Source organism: Colletotrichum higginsianum, chromosome 9 (assembly GCF_001672515.1).
Source record: "Colletotrichum higginsianum IMI 349063 chromosome 9, whole genome shotgun sequence".
Taxonomy (NCBI): Eukaryota; Fungi; Ascomycota; class Sordariomycetes; order Glomerellales; family Glomerellaceae; genus Colletotrichum; species Colletotrichum higginsianum.
Genome location: NC_030961.1, coordinates 2,335,135 through 2,349,957, shown reverse-complemented (window position 1 = coordinate 2,349,957; position 14,823 = coordinate 2,335,135). Strand labels below are relative to the sequence as shown.

General features: G+C 56.1%; 6 protein-coding genes across 6 annotated transcripts; 3 read left to right on the top strand and 3 right to left on the bottom strand.

The window, feature by feature from the left end:
- Positions 1-291: 291 nt before the first annotated feature.
- Positions 292-1,480, bottom strand: CH63R_12922 (Di-trans,poly-cis-decaprenylcistransferase; the record flags this gene model as incomplete). Its single annotated transcript, XM_018307896.1, has 3 exons — positions 292-892; positions 943-1,202; positions 1,259-1,480. 3 exons carry the CDS (start codon positions 1,478-1,480, stop codon positions 292-294), a joined length of 1,083 nt encoding a protein of 360 aa, XP_018152313.1.
- A 1,019-nt stretch (positions 1,481-2,499) lies between these two features.
- Positions 2,500-3,357, top strand: CH63R_12921 (UBA domain-containing protein Ucp14; the record flags this gene model as incomplete). The annotated part of the gene is made up of 2 exons (XM_018307895.1): positions 2,500-2,754; positions 2,809-3,357. 2 exons carry the CDS (start codon positions 2,500-2,502, stop codon positions 3,355-3,357), a joined length of 804 nt encoding a protein of 267 aa, XP_018152312.1.
- Positions 3,358-4,877: 1,520 nt separating this feature from the next.
- On the top strand, positions 4,878-7,878 carry CH63R_12920 (Involucrin repeat protein; the record flags this gene model as incomplete). Its single annotated transcript, XM_018307894.1, has 3 exons — positions 4,878-5,009; positions 5,067-7,718; positions 7,786-7,878. The coding sequence occupies 3 exons, from the start codon at positions 4,878-4,880 to the stop codon at positions 7,876-7,878; spliced, it is 2,877 nt and encodes a 958-aa protein (XP_018152311.1).
- Positions 7,879-8,433: 555 nt separating this feature from the next.
- On the bottom strand, positions 8,434-8,846 carry CH63R_12919 (uncharacterized protein; the record flags this gene model as incomplete). The annotated part of the gene is made up of 2 exons (XM_018307893.1): positions 8,434-8,617; positions 8,770-8,846. The coding sequence occupies 2 exons, from the start codon at positions 8,844-8,846 to the stop codon at positions 8,434-8,436; spliced, it is 261 nt and encodes an 86-aa protein (XP_018152310.1).
- Positions 8,847-10,627: 1,781 nt separating this feature from the next.
- Positions 10,628-10,864, top strand: CH63R_12918 (uncharacterized protein; the record flags this gene model as incomplete). The annotated part of the gene is made up of 1 exon (XM_018307892.1): positions 10,628-10,864. The coding sequence occupies one exon, from the start codon at positions 10,628-10,630 to the stop codon at positions 10,862-10,864; it is 237 nt and encodes a 78-aa protein (XP_018152309.1).
- A 753-nt stretch (positions 10,865-11,617) lies between these two features.
- Positions 11,618-11,938, bottom strand: CH63R_12917 (uncharacterized protein; the record flags this gene model as incomplete). The annotated part of the gene is made up of 1 exon (XM_018307891.1): positions 11,618-11,938. The coding sequence occupies one exon, from the start codon at positions 11,936-11,938 to the stop codon at positions 11,618-11,620; it is 321 nt and encodes a 106-aa protein (XP_018152308.1).
- Between the last annotated feature and the right edge of the window lie 2,885 nt (positions 11,939-14,823).

The window sequence follows — 14,823 nt, the reverse complement described above, 5'->3', positions numbered from 1 at the left end:
TCATTCCAGAGACCCCAGATGACTTCTGCAGCTGGCTAAAATCAATTCAAGGCAGCTTTGCCTTACAGTTCTCTTTTGACAAGGTAATTTCTACAACAGTAGTTCGAACTGGATGGATATCAATAGGGGTACAAGCACACTCTCTTGTGGTATCAATTCTGGCCTCATCCACCCCACGACAGCAGCACGGGCAGACAAGACTTAGGTCAGCTTCTATGCCAAACATTTCCACGAAAGAATCAAACGCCTGCCCACGAAAACAAACCGACCGTACGCCCGACCTAGACAGCTTCAAGCGAGCTTCCGCGCCTTGACGGTCGCTTGTCTCGGGCGCTCCTCGGTTTCAATCTGCTTTTTCTGCCTCCACTGCCACTCCAAGAGCACCGGGAGGAAGTGCTGCAGATCGAAGTCGGGCCAGAGGCACTTGAGAAAGAAGATGTGAGTGTCCTGGTGACACTGCCACAGCATGAAGTCGCTGAGTCTCTCCACGCCACTAGTCCTAACGAAGATGTCCAACGGCGGGTTTCCGGCAGTGTACATGTGATTGTTCAGCGTCTCGGCTGTGATGGTCTCGGGATTTTTCAGATGGTGGCCGCCAGCCGAACCGGAACGATGGCTCGGCGGTGACGGTGAGTCGGGTGGAAGAGTAGTCGACGACGACGCGCCATCATCGCCGTCTGATCGCGAAGAGGGAGCGGGCGATGTGTCACGGATGGTGGGGAGAGGTTCCCGGCGGTCCAGCTGCTTCGACATGATCTTCTGCGAGATGCGAGCAGCCGGGAATGGGGTGAACTTGGGACCAGGGGGCATCATATACTCCTGCACGGTGGATCGCATGGCCGTCGTCATTTCCTCTCTGGCCGTGTACGGGAAGCAGATGTTCAGCACGTTGCTACATCAGTCAGCTTGGCTCGACCCAAAGACCGCATGCGCCTGACTTACCGCTTGTTGTACTTGGTCATATCGACCGCCCGGTCAACAACCTCGAGGACGTCCTTGCGGATCAGGTCTCTCTGACCGAGGACGCGAACCGCCGCACCGTAGCGATCCAAGATGTCTCCGTGTTTTGTCAACTGCTCAAGCTTCACCTTGGCCAGCTGCATAAGCCCATCGACCTCGTATTGCGGGCGGTTGAAGTTTTCTATACTGAAAGCGTACACAGTCACGACCTTGACGCCGCATTTGTAGCAGATTTCGAGAACCTATGATTCTCTGGTTAGCCAGCGCACCCAACAGAGAAGGCTGCGAGAATGCACACCCTTGCCAGAGCCTCGAATCCGTGGTGGTGGCCCTCTATCGTCTCCATCTTCTTGCCGCGAGCATAGCGCCTGTTGCCGTCCATCTCGAATGCGACATGTTGAGGGACTGGGCCCTGCTTGAGGGCGCCGATGAGGAGTTCGCGAAATTGGTTGATCGCCCACTCGGCCGGCGGGGAGCTGAAAAGCCACCGGGTGATGTGGTTGATGAATATTTCCGACATGCTGCTCTTGGTGTGGTTATGGCAAGACGTTTTACGCAAGGAGAGTTGAAAAAGGTGTCGAGCTGCAGGCTGAGGAAAAACGTATACAAAGTGAAACTTATGGATTGGGAACAAAAAGCCGGAAACACTTCCAGAGGGATTACAAAAGAGAATAAGAAACAAGGCGTGCCACTCCGTGATGGCGCGTCAGCATCTGTTGGCAAGTTGGAAGAGTACCCGCCCTGATCTTAGCATTCGGGCCAGCAGAAGCTTGGGAGACTGGAGTAACGGCAGTAGCGGCCAGCGGCGGCGGCGTGTGCCCAGAGCTCTGCGCCTCACAGAAACACGTCGTGACAGGGTTACGCAAGGGAAGCAAGGGTGAGATGTCGCCTAGCGAATGGTTGAGCGAATGGGAATCCGGGGATCAGGTGGGTGGGAAAGCCACACTCAGCCCGCCAGCCTCGTCATTGTATGGGACAGTCTGAGTAGGTGGAACCCCCCCGACCGAGTGTGATAGGTGTGATATCTGTGTGGCGTCGACGTAAGGCCTTGAGGCTGGGGCCATTCCCCAATGTCCACTTGGCAAGGAGCAGCGGTCCAGTCCAGTCGGCTTTTGGACGCACACCACTGGTTGGAGGGGTGGTTGCACAAGCACAAGCAAGTGCCATACAACAGAGCAGTGCTCTGTACCTGCTTCAAGCTTCGAGTGGATTCGATTCCGACGACGCCGAAGAAACCACCTGGCATCACCGGTCACCCCGACCAAGCCTCGCTTTACCCGACCCCGCGCCGCCAGGCTTGCGCAAACCCATCAGGAAACGAACGGTTCACCCAAGTCTCCTGGCCTCCAAGCACAGATAGACTACTTGCAAAGGCCACCCCCCGCATCAAGGGGCACCTCCCAATCGAGCCAAACGAGTGTTCCTCGACCCAAGGGACCGATCATCCTCCCTGCCCCTCCCTCCACCGATCAAGTGCCGTCACGGTACAGCCAACGGGCACACCGAGACCTACCATGCGATAGCCCTCCAATCACGAAAATGTCCTTCACAAATGCGCCGGTGACGCGCACTCTCGTTCTTGGCTTGGTGACAAGCTCCATCGCGGCCAGCCTGCTCGACGTCAAGCACTACTTCTACATTGTCGTCGATACCCATCTCTGGCGGTATCATCAAATCTGGCGCCTTCTGGCGTATCAATTATGTTGTACCAACTCGAGCGAGGTGCTTTTCGCCTCAATGACACTCTACCATCTGAGGGTCATTGAACAGATATGGGGCTCGAGAAAATACGCGGTAAGTCGCCGTGAGGTCGGTGTACCGAGCTGAGCGATACTGACACCCTCGCAGTCATTCGTGGCTGTTTCCGCGCTATTCACAGCAGTCGTGCCTCCCGTTCTCTTGTCCCTCGTTCTGCGCCCGCTGACGGCTGGCCTGTTTAACTACATGCCGGCCGGACCAACCCCGATTATCTTTGCGATACTGGCGCAGTATCACGCCGTGATCCCACACATTTACCGTTACCGCGTCGCGGCGTCGTCGGCACCACCTACGACCGACGAGTTTGTCGGACTGACGTTCTCAGACAAGTCATACCGCTATGCTCTCGCGTTGCAACTGGCCCTCTTTCAATGGCCGGGCTCGCTGCTTGGGGCCGCTATTGGCTGGGTTGTGGGGTACTCGTGGAGGAACGACTTGCTGCCAGGAGCATTGACAAAATGGCGCCTTCCGGGATGGATGGTCGGCGTCAGAACACAAAGAAGACGGGGCGAGTTCGAAGGGCTTCGTCGGCGGCTGGAAGGGGAGGGCTCATCCGCCACCACATCTGGTGCGCAGGGCCAAGCTGACGGGGACGCTGGACGGAGGAGACCGACCGAACAGGGCAGGCGAGAGGACTGAGATCATACAAATGTCGCATATCGAGGATGTAGGCAGTGATTCCTGTTCTATCAAGTCGCCAAGCAGGCATTTTCAAGTACACTTTGTATGCCAGTGGCCGTGAGGTATTCGTAGGATAGCGAACCTTCGAGAGTATATCTGCCTTCCGCGATGGCTGAATGGCATGGGCAATTGGACAATTGACGGATTCCTTCGCCTTCGGCGTGCTCAATGTACAGAATTGTACAGAGGATCTACCCAGATAACCACCCGATGAACCGTTCGCACATCTAAGTGGCCCTGGTCTCTGGAGATGCCGATGACCATTCTTGGGATGAAAAACTAATGAATTGCCCAAAAGAGGTTCGGGTAGTGATCCCAAAACGGTCTAGCTCATTACGACCCTGGTCCGCGATACTGGCGACCAGGAGCTCGAAAATTACAGTGTATCCCTCCCAGATTACGAGACGGGCGTTCTTATGCAGATCCCAAATGAGGGATAGAGATAGCCTTCAAAATGCAATGAGCAACCATAAGCTTCCGTCATACATCATATGCATCATGACAAAAGTTCCATGACGCTCTTGGTTCTTCTCGATTTGCGCGAATGGCTGGTTGTACGTGCCTACTGTGCCTCAAAAAGTTAGTCGGCAGGTTTAGAACTGAAAAACCACAATCCAGAGTCTGCTGACTCTCTTAACGCTATGAGCCACAGTATGCTATGTAGCAAGGTAGGTACGTACCATTGAGTAGCGGGGCTGTCTGCCAATAGCGTAGCGGCAACAATGCAAGGAACTGGGCTTGTCAGGCAAGAGACGAACCCAATAAGCTTAGCGCAAGAGACCCCCCCAAAGTGAGAGCTGTGAAGCATTGCTAATTGCGAACGGCCTGCAAGGGGACGGGGGGATAGACGCTTGCGCATGTGTTGTGGTGGTGCCAAATGTGTCTGCCAGACTGACTGCCAGACTGCCACCACCCGGTGCGACAGGTCACCCAACTCAGTTTTTGGGACGGCAAACTAACAGCCTCGCAACCAACCGCTTTTGCACACCCGCCGTTCCACCCTTGGCGGAAGCATGAGTCTATCTGCCTCGCCGGGGGGGGATACACTCTTTTTCCTGAGGTATCCTCAACCTCCCCCCTCGTTTGCCCATCGCGAAGTCGTTGCTGCGGAATCCGTCCCGAAGACTTCCCGACTCGTCCGTCCGTCCTCCCCCCCCGTTTGTCTCCACGACGATAGCGACTTCGATCCCGCAACGGCGAAACCTCCCTTCCCCCCCTTGCTTCCCGCTTTCCGCTTCCACACCAAAGAGGGCTTCGGCACAAATCCCACGCGCCAGCCACCAGCCACCCTTTGTCTTTTCCTACGCAGTGCTGTGCGATCGCTCCAACATCCATCCCATTCGAAACGTGTGTACGAATAGCTGCATGCTTCCTACTGCCGCGGCAGCAGCAACCTAGCCTACCTACGATTCTACGAAACCCCTGTAATATAATGATTTGACGAGTATCCGCCCTTGTTACCGAAACGATCCAAGATCATGAACGGGTATTCCCCGGGGAGGCCCTCACCGCCCCGGGCCACTGGCCCTGGAGGGAGGTCACTGGGAGGGGATGGCCTCAGGAGAGACATCATGAATACTCTGGAAAAGGCGCCACTACGTGTTGATCCAGTCAGTAGTCTCCGTCGGCCTAATCGGTATCGCGTAGGTGTATCTAACAACCTGTAGACAAGCAGGACCATGCCGCCGAGCTCCGCCCTGGTCGACCTCAAGGACCCGATTCAAGTCCATCTGCTGACAGAAACGGCGCTGACGGACAGCAAACAATACCAAATACTGTCTCAGGAAGAGGTGGATGGGCTCAAAAAACAGATACAGTCGTTGGCATTACGGGTTGAGCAAACACGGGCGAACCTGGCCATCCAGACCAAGTACCGAGATGCCGCCGTTTCCATGGCCAAGCTGTATTCGCAGCCCGAGGCCGCCAAGAGGAGGAGTGTGTTGGGCAGTAATCGCAACAGCATGGTGGAATCCTTGCGTGAGGCCGAGGTAGAGCGACGGGCTAGTGAGAAACTCGTCGAAGAGCTGTCGAACGACCTACGCACTCTCGAGCAGCGCTTCGTGGAATCGCAAAGGCGTTTGCTGGAGCACACAGCCGGCATCCTCCAGCTGACGCACAAGGCTTCCAAGAAGCCAGCGAATCAGTTCCCCGTGCAACTGATGAATGGAATTCCAGGAAGCCCGGAGAGTCTGTACACCTACTCGAACGGCCGAAATAGCTTGGAACCAGTAGGCGACGACTCCTTCGACGAGGGCGGTCTGTACCAGGACCTCAACGATGCACGCTTGTCTCGCGGACAACCGAAAGTCAACCCGCTCAACATCCCACCCAAGGCGCCAAGTCGAGAGCAGGGTAATCAGCTGCGAGACGAGAACGAAAAGCTGCAAGAGGATACTCAGAAACTGAGGCAAGATGCCGAAAAGCTAAGAGAGGAAAACGCCAAATTACGCGCGCAAGCCGACGCGTTGATAAGTCTGCGAGAGGAGAATGCCCAGCTCCAAGCGCAGACTGATGCCTTGAGCGGCGAGATCGATTTTCTCAAGAAAGAGAATGCGCAACGATTACAGTCCGTCTCTGATACGGAGCAGAAACTAACGACATTCAACAACTCGCTGCGAGGCGTAATTGTAAATTTTAATCCTACAAAGAACGGGGGTTATCGTGAGCCCCCTTCAGCATCTGCGGACGGGCTTGCCGAGCCTGGCGCGACCCTAGGCAGCCAGATCGAATACCTTGAGGCGAGCCTGTCGGCAGTGCGCCAGGAGCAAGAGCTTCTAGGACAGTCTTCTGGCCGTCTCCAAGAAGCGGAGGCCGCCGCGGCCCAGGCGTCAGTTGCCCTTTCGCAGGCTGAGAGCCGCATCGAAGGCCTGAACCAGCAACTACGAGACATCCTTGTCGCAGTCGACCCAAGCTATCCTGAGGTTCCTGACTCCGGTTTTGACGACCAGTTCGACTGGCTTCAGCGTGCCCTCTCTGTTGTGGACGAGGAAATGAAGAAGACGGCCATCAAGTCGACTGTGAAGAAGCAAGATGACGAGCAGGTCGAGGCTGTGCTGATGGGCTTGTGGGAGATCATCCAGACGGGCTTTGCAAGCATCCAAAAACAAAAGGCAGACCGTCGCCGTACGCGGCTGGAGCAGGGCGTGTCGGAGAACGACGACGACATGTCAGGCGATGAGGCTGTTGACACCTCAGAGCCATACTCGCTGTCCGCGTTCTCGACCAAGGTACAGTGGCTCTACAGCCAGGCCACTAGTCTAAAGGAGCAGAAATCGGTCCTGAAGCGTCAGATCAAGCAGCAGCGCGAGCTGAATAACAAGTCAGACTCGCAGAAAGACGAGGAACTGAGGGCGAAGCAAGACCAGCTCGACCAACTCCGTGCCGCGCAAATGCGGGCCGAGGAAGAGAAGATTCTTGAGTTGACGCTCAAACAGGACCAGCTAGACCAGCTTAGGTCGCTGCTCGAACGGTCCGAGGAAGAAGTGGCCGAGACCCAGGAGAAGCTCGTTAAGGCCCAAAAGGAGGCGGAGACGGCGTCGATCACGCGCATGGCCAACCAGTCCAGCGCTGCCAGGACGCAGGATGACATCAAGGAACGCGACGCCAAGATCGCATCTCTGGAAGCGAGCACCAGAGAGGCGCAAACGACGCTGGCGAGCCTCAACACAAATGTCCAAGAGATGAACGACAAGCTAAGCAAGGCCAATGAGGAAGTCGCGCTGCTGACGGCCAGGCTGGCGGGGGCGGAGAAGGCTGCAGTCGAGAAGCAGCAAGAGGCCGCCGCCAAGGATAAGGAGGTCAAGGAGAAAGAGGAGGAACTGGACCGGTTCAACATGATGATTGTCGAGCTGAAGACGGAGCTGACCATCGCACAAGCCGAGCTGGACGGCGCGTATGGCTCCCGTAAGGAGAGGGCCAACCAGGCCGCGGCTGTTAAGAGCACCGTCGAGGTCACACAGCTCAAGGCCGAGGTGGACCGGCTCAAGGAGGAGCTTGGTTCGACGCTCAAGGAACTGGAGAACATCACGGCCGAGACGATCAACGCCGAACGGGAGAAGTTCGAGGTCGAGAGTAAGCTCGACGACGCGCTCGCCGTCAAGTCGAGTCTCGAGGGTGAGATCGACTCGCTCCGGGACCAGCTCGACGCCGAGGTCAACAACTCACGGGCCAAGATGTCCAAGCTGCAGGAGGAGCTCGACAACGAGCGGCTAAAGGTGACTCCCGGCACCGGCGTCCGTGGTGCCGGGGCGTCGATGCTCAGCGAGCAGTTCCGCGCCACGATGAGGGAGGAGAGGAAGAAGTTCCAGGAGGATCTCAGGGTAAGTCAACGATACTTTGGCGTCTCGTGGTCCCGTGCCGGCATGGTGCTAACCAGTATGTGCACAGGAGGAGCAAGGCAAGAGGAGAAGGCTCGAAGAGGAGCTGCAGAAGATCAGGAAGTCACAGGGCCCTGGACGGAGTCCCCTGAGCCCGCGGTGAAGCTGGACACCGACGACGAGCCCCATACGCACAGTGATTCGACTACCCGCCCTCGACCTGCAGCACCTCACTTCCCCCCGCCGTCGTGCGGGACATCTGTGAATCGACCCAACCGCTATAACATGTACTAGTACGGACACCACTGTGTTGCTTCGTTTCTTGGTTACCACCTTTTTTCTTCTTATTTTTTTGCATAGCGGGATTATAGAAAAGGGAGGTCGAGACATGTTTGTTTTCGTACAAAGCCTTTCTGGCTTGGACACCACTACTATTATTCGTATTATCACTACCGACACCCAAATAGCATTTACCGGGTATTGCCTCGCCACCGTCGAGCCCATTTTTGTATTACACCAGGCCGTTTTTGTGGTTGTTGTCGTTCCTCTTGCTACTATTGGTTCTTTTTTTTTTTTTTTGATACCACAAGGGAGTATAAAGGGGAGGACAAGAAGGAGATGGATAGGTCGGTGGGAATTGAACCTTGTAATTGTACCTTTCGATGATACCGCGCGCTCTGTAAAGCTTGCCGAGCGATTTCTGTCCCCGTCAGAGTCTTCATGCCCAGCCCAGGAGGCCGTCGATGATGAGCATCGACGATGAGTGAACCGGCAACCTGCCGCTGTCGGCGGATGACGTTGCCACCGGCTGGAAACCATAGGCAACCGGCGCGCGTTTGACGGTCGTCACGGCCAGGAGTTTGAAGGTGGGGGGGCTTGGGGAAAGCCTGTTCCCGCTGGGCCTATGGGATGAAATTCGCGAGAACGAAGCGCAACGGGTTCATTTTGGTCGGGGTTCGGGGGGTCAAGGGGGTCAACATTCTAGACAGAACGAGAGAGAGAGAGAGGGGGGGGGGGGGGGGGGGTTGTTCTCGAGTTGGTATCCATCCCCCACAGCGCGACGGGCTCCTCTGTGGACGTCTCGCCGCCGCATCGTATCCAGAGACGATGTCGGCTTTTGATGGGTGGCATCGTGACCTGCCGCTGAAATGAAACCACCCCCCCTCTCGACAGAGAAATGCCAGCCTTCGGCTCATCCGTGTTTCTTCTCATCAGACGGAAGGGTGACATCCAGAAGTCTTTCTTCTAAGATGAGGACATTTCAGACCAGAATCCAGCCCTGCCTGCTGGGTGACATCCAACGTGGGGAGGGCCCTTACGTAGATGGGCGACGGGCATGGCTTGGTTCAGAATTGCTCATTTAGCCCTCGTGCTGGGGCCTTTTGACTTCTTGGCTCAAAGCGAAGCATGATCGTGGCGGCGAATTTGCCTTTCAACGAAGCCTTGAACAGGAACCCGAGGCCTCAGAGCGTTTTTGATCCTCGCATCAACACTTCCCCGCCCCTCATAGATGCTGAGAGCAAGCAAGCATTAGCTTAATGAAAGAGAAAACAGGGCGAGAGTTCCGCGAGGGGGGGCGTATGACTGCAGAGATGGTCTCATGGGATCTGCGCGGTTCTCGACAAGGCCCAGATTGCGCCTATCTCGAAGGGTGTTCCATTTTCCGCGAACGAAATGGGAAGGGGAGGGGAGGGGTGCAAGCTCGGTAAGGGCAAAGAAACGGCCCAGTCGACAACCAAGCGACTTGGTCAACCAGACAAACACAAGGGCTAGGCCGAGTGTCTGACGTCCGACCCATGGTTTCCTTTGTTTCTTTGACTCCAACAAGCTGAATCAAGCCTTGACCGAGTGACGGTGTCTCTATCAAGAAGGAGCCTCTTGCAAAATATTTTCATTTTATTTTCTTCCTCTTCAATGTGGTCTTTTTTTTTGTTTCCAGTTTCCACGCCGCTTTGGTGTCGAACTTTGTGTGGAGAGAGGCAATGGTGTTGCCGATCTTCATTGTCCACTTGGGCGCTGGATTCTGCTGGATTTCCCGAACTGCGTAGAGCGCCGGGGGCCACTGGCCCAAACCGGACGCCTGACAATATTTGATTGGAGCCACGGCTTGAGTAGCGCAAACCAGGGGCCACGAGCACCGAAGGACAGCAGGAGGCCTGCAAGCGCCGCCCACTTGGGGGACTGAGAACTTAACTCTGTGTCTCTGCTCCCTGCGCTCTTGTTGGACTGTTGGACTTTCAGGGGTTACATGTAAAGTTGTATCCATAAGCTATCGGTAGGTGGTGGCAGCCCAGTGCTGGCCTCAGAGTGGTTGCTCCATGATGAGGGGCGGGCAAGTGGAATACACATCCCCCAAAATAGTGGTAATGGTGGCAGTTGTCATGCAATCTGGTAGTATCAGGGGCGATAACAACAACAACCGCGACATCATGCATGAGTAGTGTTGTAGGCGTGGTTTGGTCGTTTGGGCAGAGCGGCTGCGGCGCGGAATGCTTGCCATTTGTGTTGTCGTCCGACGTCCGCACACACCACCGCAGTGGGAGTTGCCGTCTCGTTAGTTCTAAATCCATGGGTTCAATCACCCCTAGTGAAACACGCATGTCAGCAAGTGAGCTATGCGGCTGAAGAAACGTGATCATGGCTTGTCTCGACTCGCGAAGGCCTGGCTCCATGTAAATACCGACTATGTCTAAGTAAATACAGAGTATCTTGGTGGGATTTGCCAAAATACAAGGTGGGGCCAAGAAAAGAACCCTCTACCGTGTCGCTTTGAGAGCGAGGGGGCGCTCACACTCATTGCTGGCGACAATCCTCAGCAGTGACACTACGGACGACGGATCCGTATGGCTTCGAAGGGGGAAAGAAAGAAGTGAAAGGAAGAAAAAAAAAGGGGGGGGGGGAGGCTGATGCAGATGCCACTCGCAACGAAAAGATGGAGACGACCGACCGACCCATGCACCATCATCATCATCACCACCACCACTGCCCACAATGGCGGAGTCGCCGATGCTGGCTGGCTCAAGAACGGCGCAAAGAAGTTTGAGAGGCTTCTTCGCCAGGGGGAGGTTAGGCCTCGTGGCCTTCTAGAAGACACGGAAAAGACGGGTAAAAGAGGAGGTGCCACAAGCTCGGCCCAGATCCCGCAGTGATGTGATTTGAAACGGTTGATGCTGGAACGTTGGCGCGCTCGCAAGTGGGCAAGGCCTTATTTAGGCAAGACACTGGGGCAGGGCCGTCGAGAAGGAGAGACGAGACTACGACCGGGCACGGAGGACAGGCGCGCTTCGGGAATGGCCCGGGTGGGCACGCAAGCACGGTTCGGACATTGTCCCAGCAAAAGGGGGGGGGGGCCCTTCTCGTCGAGAACGAGGGCAACAGAGTCAGCAACGTGGATCCGTACGAATACTGTACGAGCTCTGTGTGGTGTGGGTGTTCTTGTGTGCGTCCGACTCGTCACAGCTGTCTGCTTGGAGAGGGCTCAAACAGACTGAGTGGTTGCCGACGGATGCCCTGTGTCCTGCGTCTTCTGCTGGACCATGGACGCACGCAGCCATTCCTAAACGTGGTCCAACGACAGATCGGAGACGGACAATCCCAAAGCATTGGGCAGCATCGGGCGGCTTGCGCGTGGCCGAGTCGAGCACAGCTTTGCTGCGTTGTTAGCCTCGCTGTTGATTCACGATCCCATTCATCCCCCATTTCCAATTCCCAAGTCCGGCATCGAGACGGGCCCAAAAGCAAGCGGACCAGACCGTTTCTGGTTGGGTTGAGTTGCGCTGCGTTGTGTCGTGAGCGAAAACAACGTCGGAGCCCATCGAAGAAAGAAAGAAAAGACTTTACCGCAACCTGCAGTGGCTGGCGGGTTGCAGCATTCATTATGATGATGTCTCTCCGCTGCGCCGTCACGCCCCCCGTTCAAGGACACCGAAGGCGACATGCTTGCCGATCGTCTGAGGCGAAGAGGCCGCACAGAAAGCGTCCGCAAGGCCACCGAATCCACAGTGGTCGGAGCTCGTCGTATGCTCTGGGAAGCGGACCGAGTCATGGACTTGCTCCGTCCCTCTTATATTGTCGCCAGAGCGCCGCTTAGACGATGCCACGCGGCGATGTCGTTTGAAAGCCTTTGGTGTGGACCGTTTGGGAAGACCTGAAGCAGGATGCGTCAGGCAAAAAGGTGGTGGTGGTGGTAGTGGTGGTGGTTGTGCAAGGCCAGCAGCACGCATGGCTGTCGCACGAGACGTACTGCGACACGCTCGCAACTGGTTTGCGTTAGGTGTTGCAAACGCTTGGCCTTTCGTACTGTGCTGTTGTCGGCGAGCCAGGACGAGTTACCGGCAATGTATTGCGGAAGGAGGAGTTTACCCTCTCGTCCCATCATCAAAGAGCCTTGATGCATGCTCTCCCCGGAAGGACCGACGAACAAGCCAATTGTGTTGCATCTGGCGTTGCTGACCGTGGGATCTGCCAAGCATACTGCTCGACGGCTTTGTCGATTTGCTAGGTTGATTGATGGGAGGATACGTGCGTGATGATAACACTCTCACTCTCACACTTCGAACTCGGTTGCTGTGGCCGGATAGTGCCTGAACCTACTTAGAGCGTCGTTCGCTCCCGGCGAGGCGGCGAAAGGTGGTAGGTAGGGTCAAGAGGCGGCATGGCAGGTAAACGACTATCGCTCTCACCATTCATGGTCCATGGACGCTTCCTTGTCCCGGCCGAAAAGAAATTAAGTCTGACTGAATGTGGCCTTCGCAACTACATCGTGTCAATCAATCCCTGAAGCCGGTGCTGCGGTGCATTGCTTGGCGGGGCGGGTTTTCTTTCATCTTGTGGTGGTGTCCTCGGCGTAGCTAGAATCTATAGTATGTATGTATTTGACACCTCGCATCGGCCGCAGGCATGGCACCGGGGGACCAGAGAGGAACGGATGCCGACAAGTCGACGGATGACAAGCAGATGTTGGCCTGTTAAAACTGGCGGGTAGCAAGCTTGCTTTGGTGGTGTGAGCCGTGCAGCCTCATTCTCAGCAGCAGTCGTGCGAGGGTGGTCCTCGCCGGTGAGCTGCCGCGACTTCCCGGTCTACGGACCCCTGGCACGCTCCATCAACCACATGGCGAGGCGAGGCAGAAGGGATGGAGGGTTCGCCGTGGCCGAGGCGCTTGGATTGACGCGTAGCTCCGCACGCACACGGCCATTTCTCAGAAGGGGGGATAAAATATTGCCGAGTGACTACGTCAGAAATTGATTGACTCGTACCGCAGCACTACGTGTGGGATGGGTGGTGGTTCTGGTAAGAGTCAACCAGAGGCAATTTTAGATGCAGAGCTGATTCCCCGGGAGGTCATGGTGGGCGTTTAGGAAAAGATGAGATGATCCCAGTTCATCAGCGCCCCATTCATACATCCTTTCTTGTGCATGTAACTTGGAAGCCCAGGAGCTTGCGACGGTTATCGTCTTTCGTCATTGTCAACCTGGCGCTTCTCGAGTCGAATCTTCTTCCCCGCCGGCACCCGTTCGTCTTGTTCATCCCCCGATGCAGAGCTACGGTGGGGTCGTAGAAAAGAGAGAGCGTAACGAGGGGGAGCAGGGGGGCGGGCGTGTACCATTCATTACTCGTGCATGGGGCATATCCGTACCGTCATGGTCATGAAGCGTGCAGGTCTGAGGATCGGGCGCTCGCCGGCGTCTCGAGACTTTTGGAAATTATTGTATGCCGTGCGCCGCTGGCCTTTAGATCAAGTGACGGGTGCCCGGGGCGTGAAAGAGATCAGTCGTACATATTTCCAGGCACCGTCGGGGCCTAAGCCAAAGCAGAAGCAGAAGCGGCATCGGACGATCAGTGAGGCGTTGGCTTCGTCGTCGTCGGCCACTTCCCACTGGCTCCGATATCTCGGCAGTTTGCACCCAAGAACGGGCTGATCAGCAGCCACACACCACACACCACACACCACACCAACACACGGTCGAGATGGAAGCCGAGAGAGAGGTCCGACCAGCGGCTTGGTGATCAATTTCTGTCGGTGATTCTTTGGCCCACTCCCGAAAATGAGAGAAGGACGGTGTAGAGCGGCGGCGGCGGCCTGTCACCATGCCATCGTAGGGTGCCAAGATCTCGGAAGCAGGCAATGAGAGTGCGAACAATGCAGGTCGGTGGTACGAAAACCGTGTCCGTCGTTTTTACCCCAATTGCTGCGGCCGATTGTCCTTGCCCTGACGAGCGTCACGACCGGTTCGGATCTTGCATCCATCGGCAGCGCTGGATGCAACATGACATGCTCGGTTTATGTGAGAAGTGATTAGATACATCTCGGACAGCGTCTCGTATGGGCGGCGAGGAAAGGTCGGGATGTACCGGTATGCATGCGATGCGTGAAGAGGAGGAGATGGCGAAAAGTCTGAGGCGAAGTGAGACGATTGATTACGAGGGGCGATCAGCAGGGTGATTTGTTGATGGCTGGGTTGGTCGCATCTCAAGTGGGAGAGTGGACGAGGACTGGTGGATCGTGGATCACGTCTAGATGGATCCATTCTGAATGGGCGCGGGAAGCGGAACGGGCTCTCTCGGTTGCCTGCCTCCTTCCCTCTTTTAGACGTTGCCAACTTGCCTCATGGCGCCGGGGTTCCGCCTCGCGGTATGGTTGATGGCTCTATTGCCTTCGAAGTCAGGGGGAGGGTCCAGCGGCCTGTCCTAGCCGTTCGTGTGATGCGTCGTATTAGTGTAGTGTGTTTCTCCCAAGTGAGGTAGCTGAGGTAAGGTAGATAATGGGAAGAGAAGTGGAGTCAAACGGAGTCCAGGTTTCCGACATGGGCGAGCGACCCTTTGTGTCAGTGTATTTGGTGCAAGTGGCTGTAAATAGCAAAAGAAGATGCAGGACGGGAGGTACTGACGGAGGGCATTCCGTATTGGTCCTGGACCGTTCCAGCCACGCCGACAGCCCAGCGTGATTCAAGTCTTGTGGGGGGGGGGGGGGGGGGTTCACCGTACGGAGCTCTGCCAGCCCATCAAGTGGGTAAGTAAGTACCTTCCTTCCTACTTCGGGGCGAGAGCAGGTGCAGCATGTGAGAGTGAGTGAAGGGAGCACGAGTCCCAGGGCCAGCTGAGGTGAAG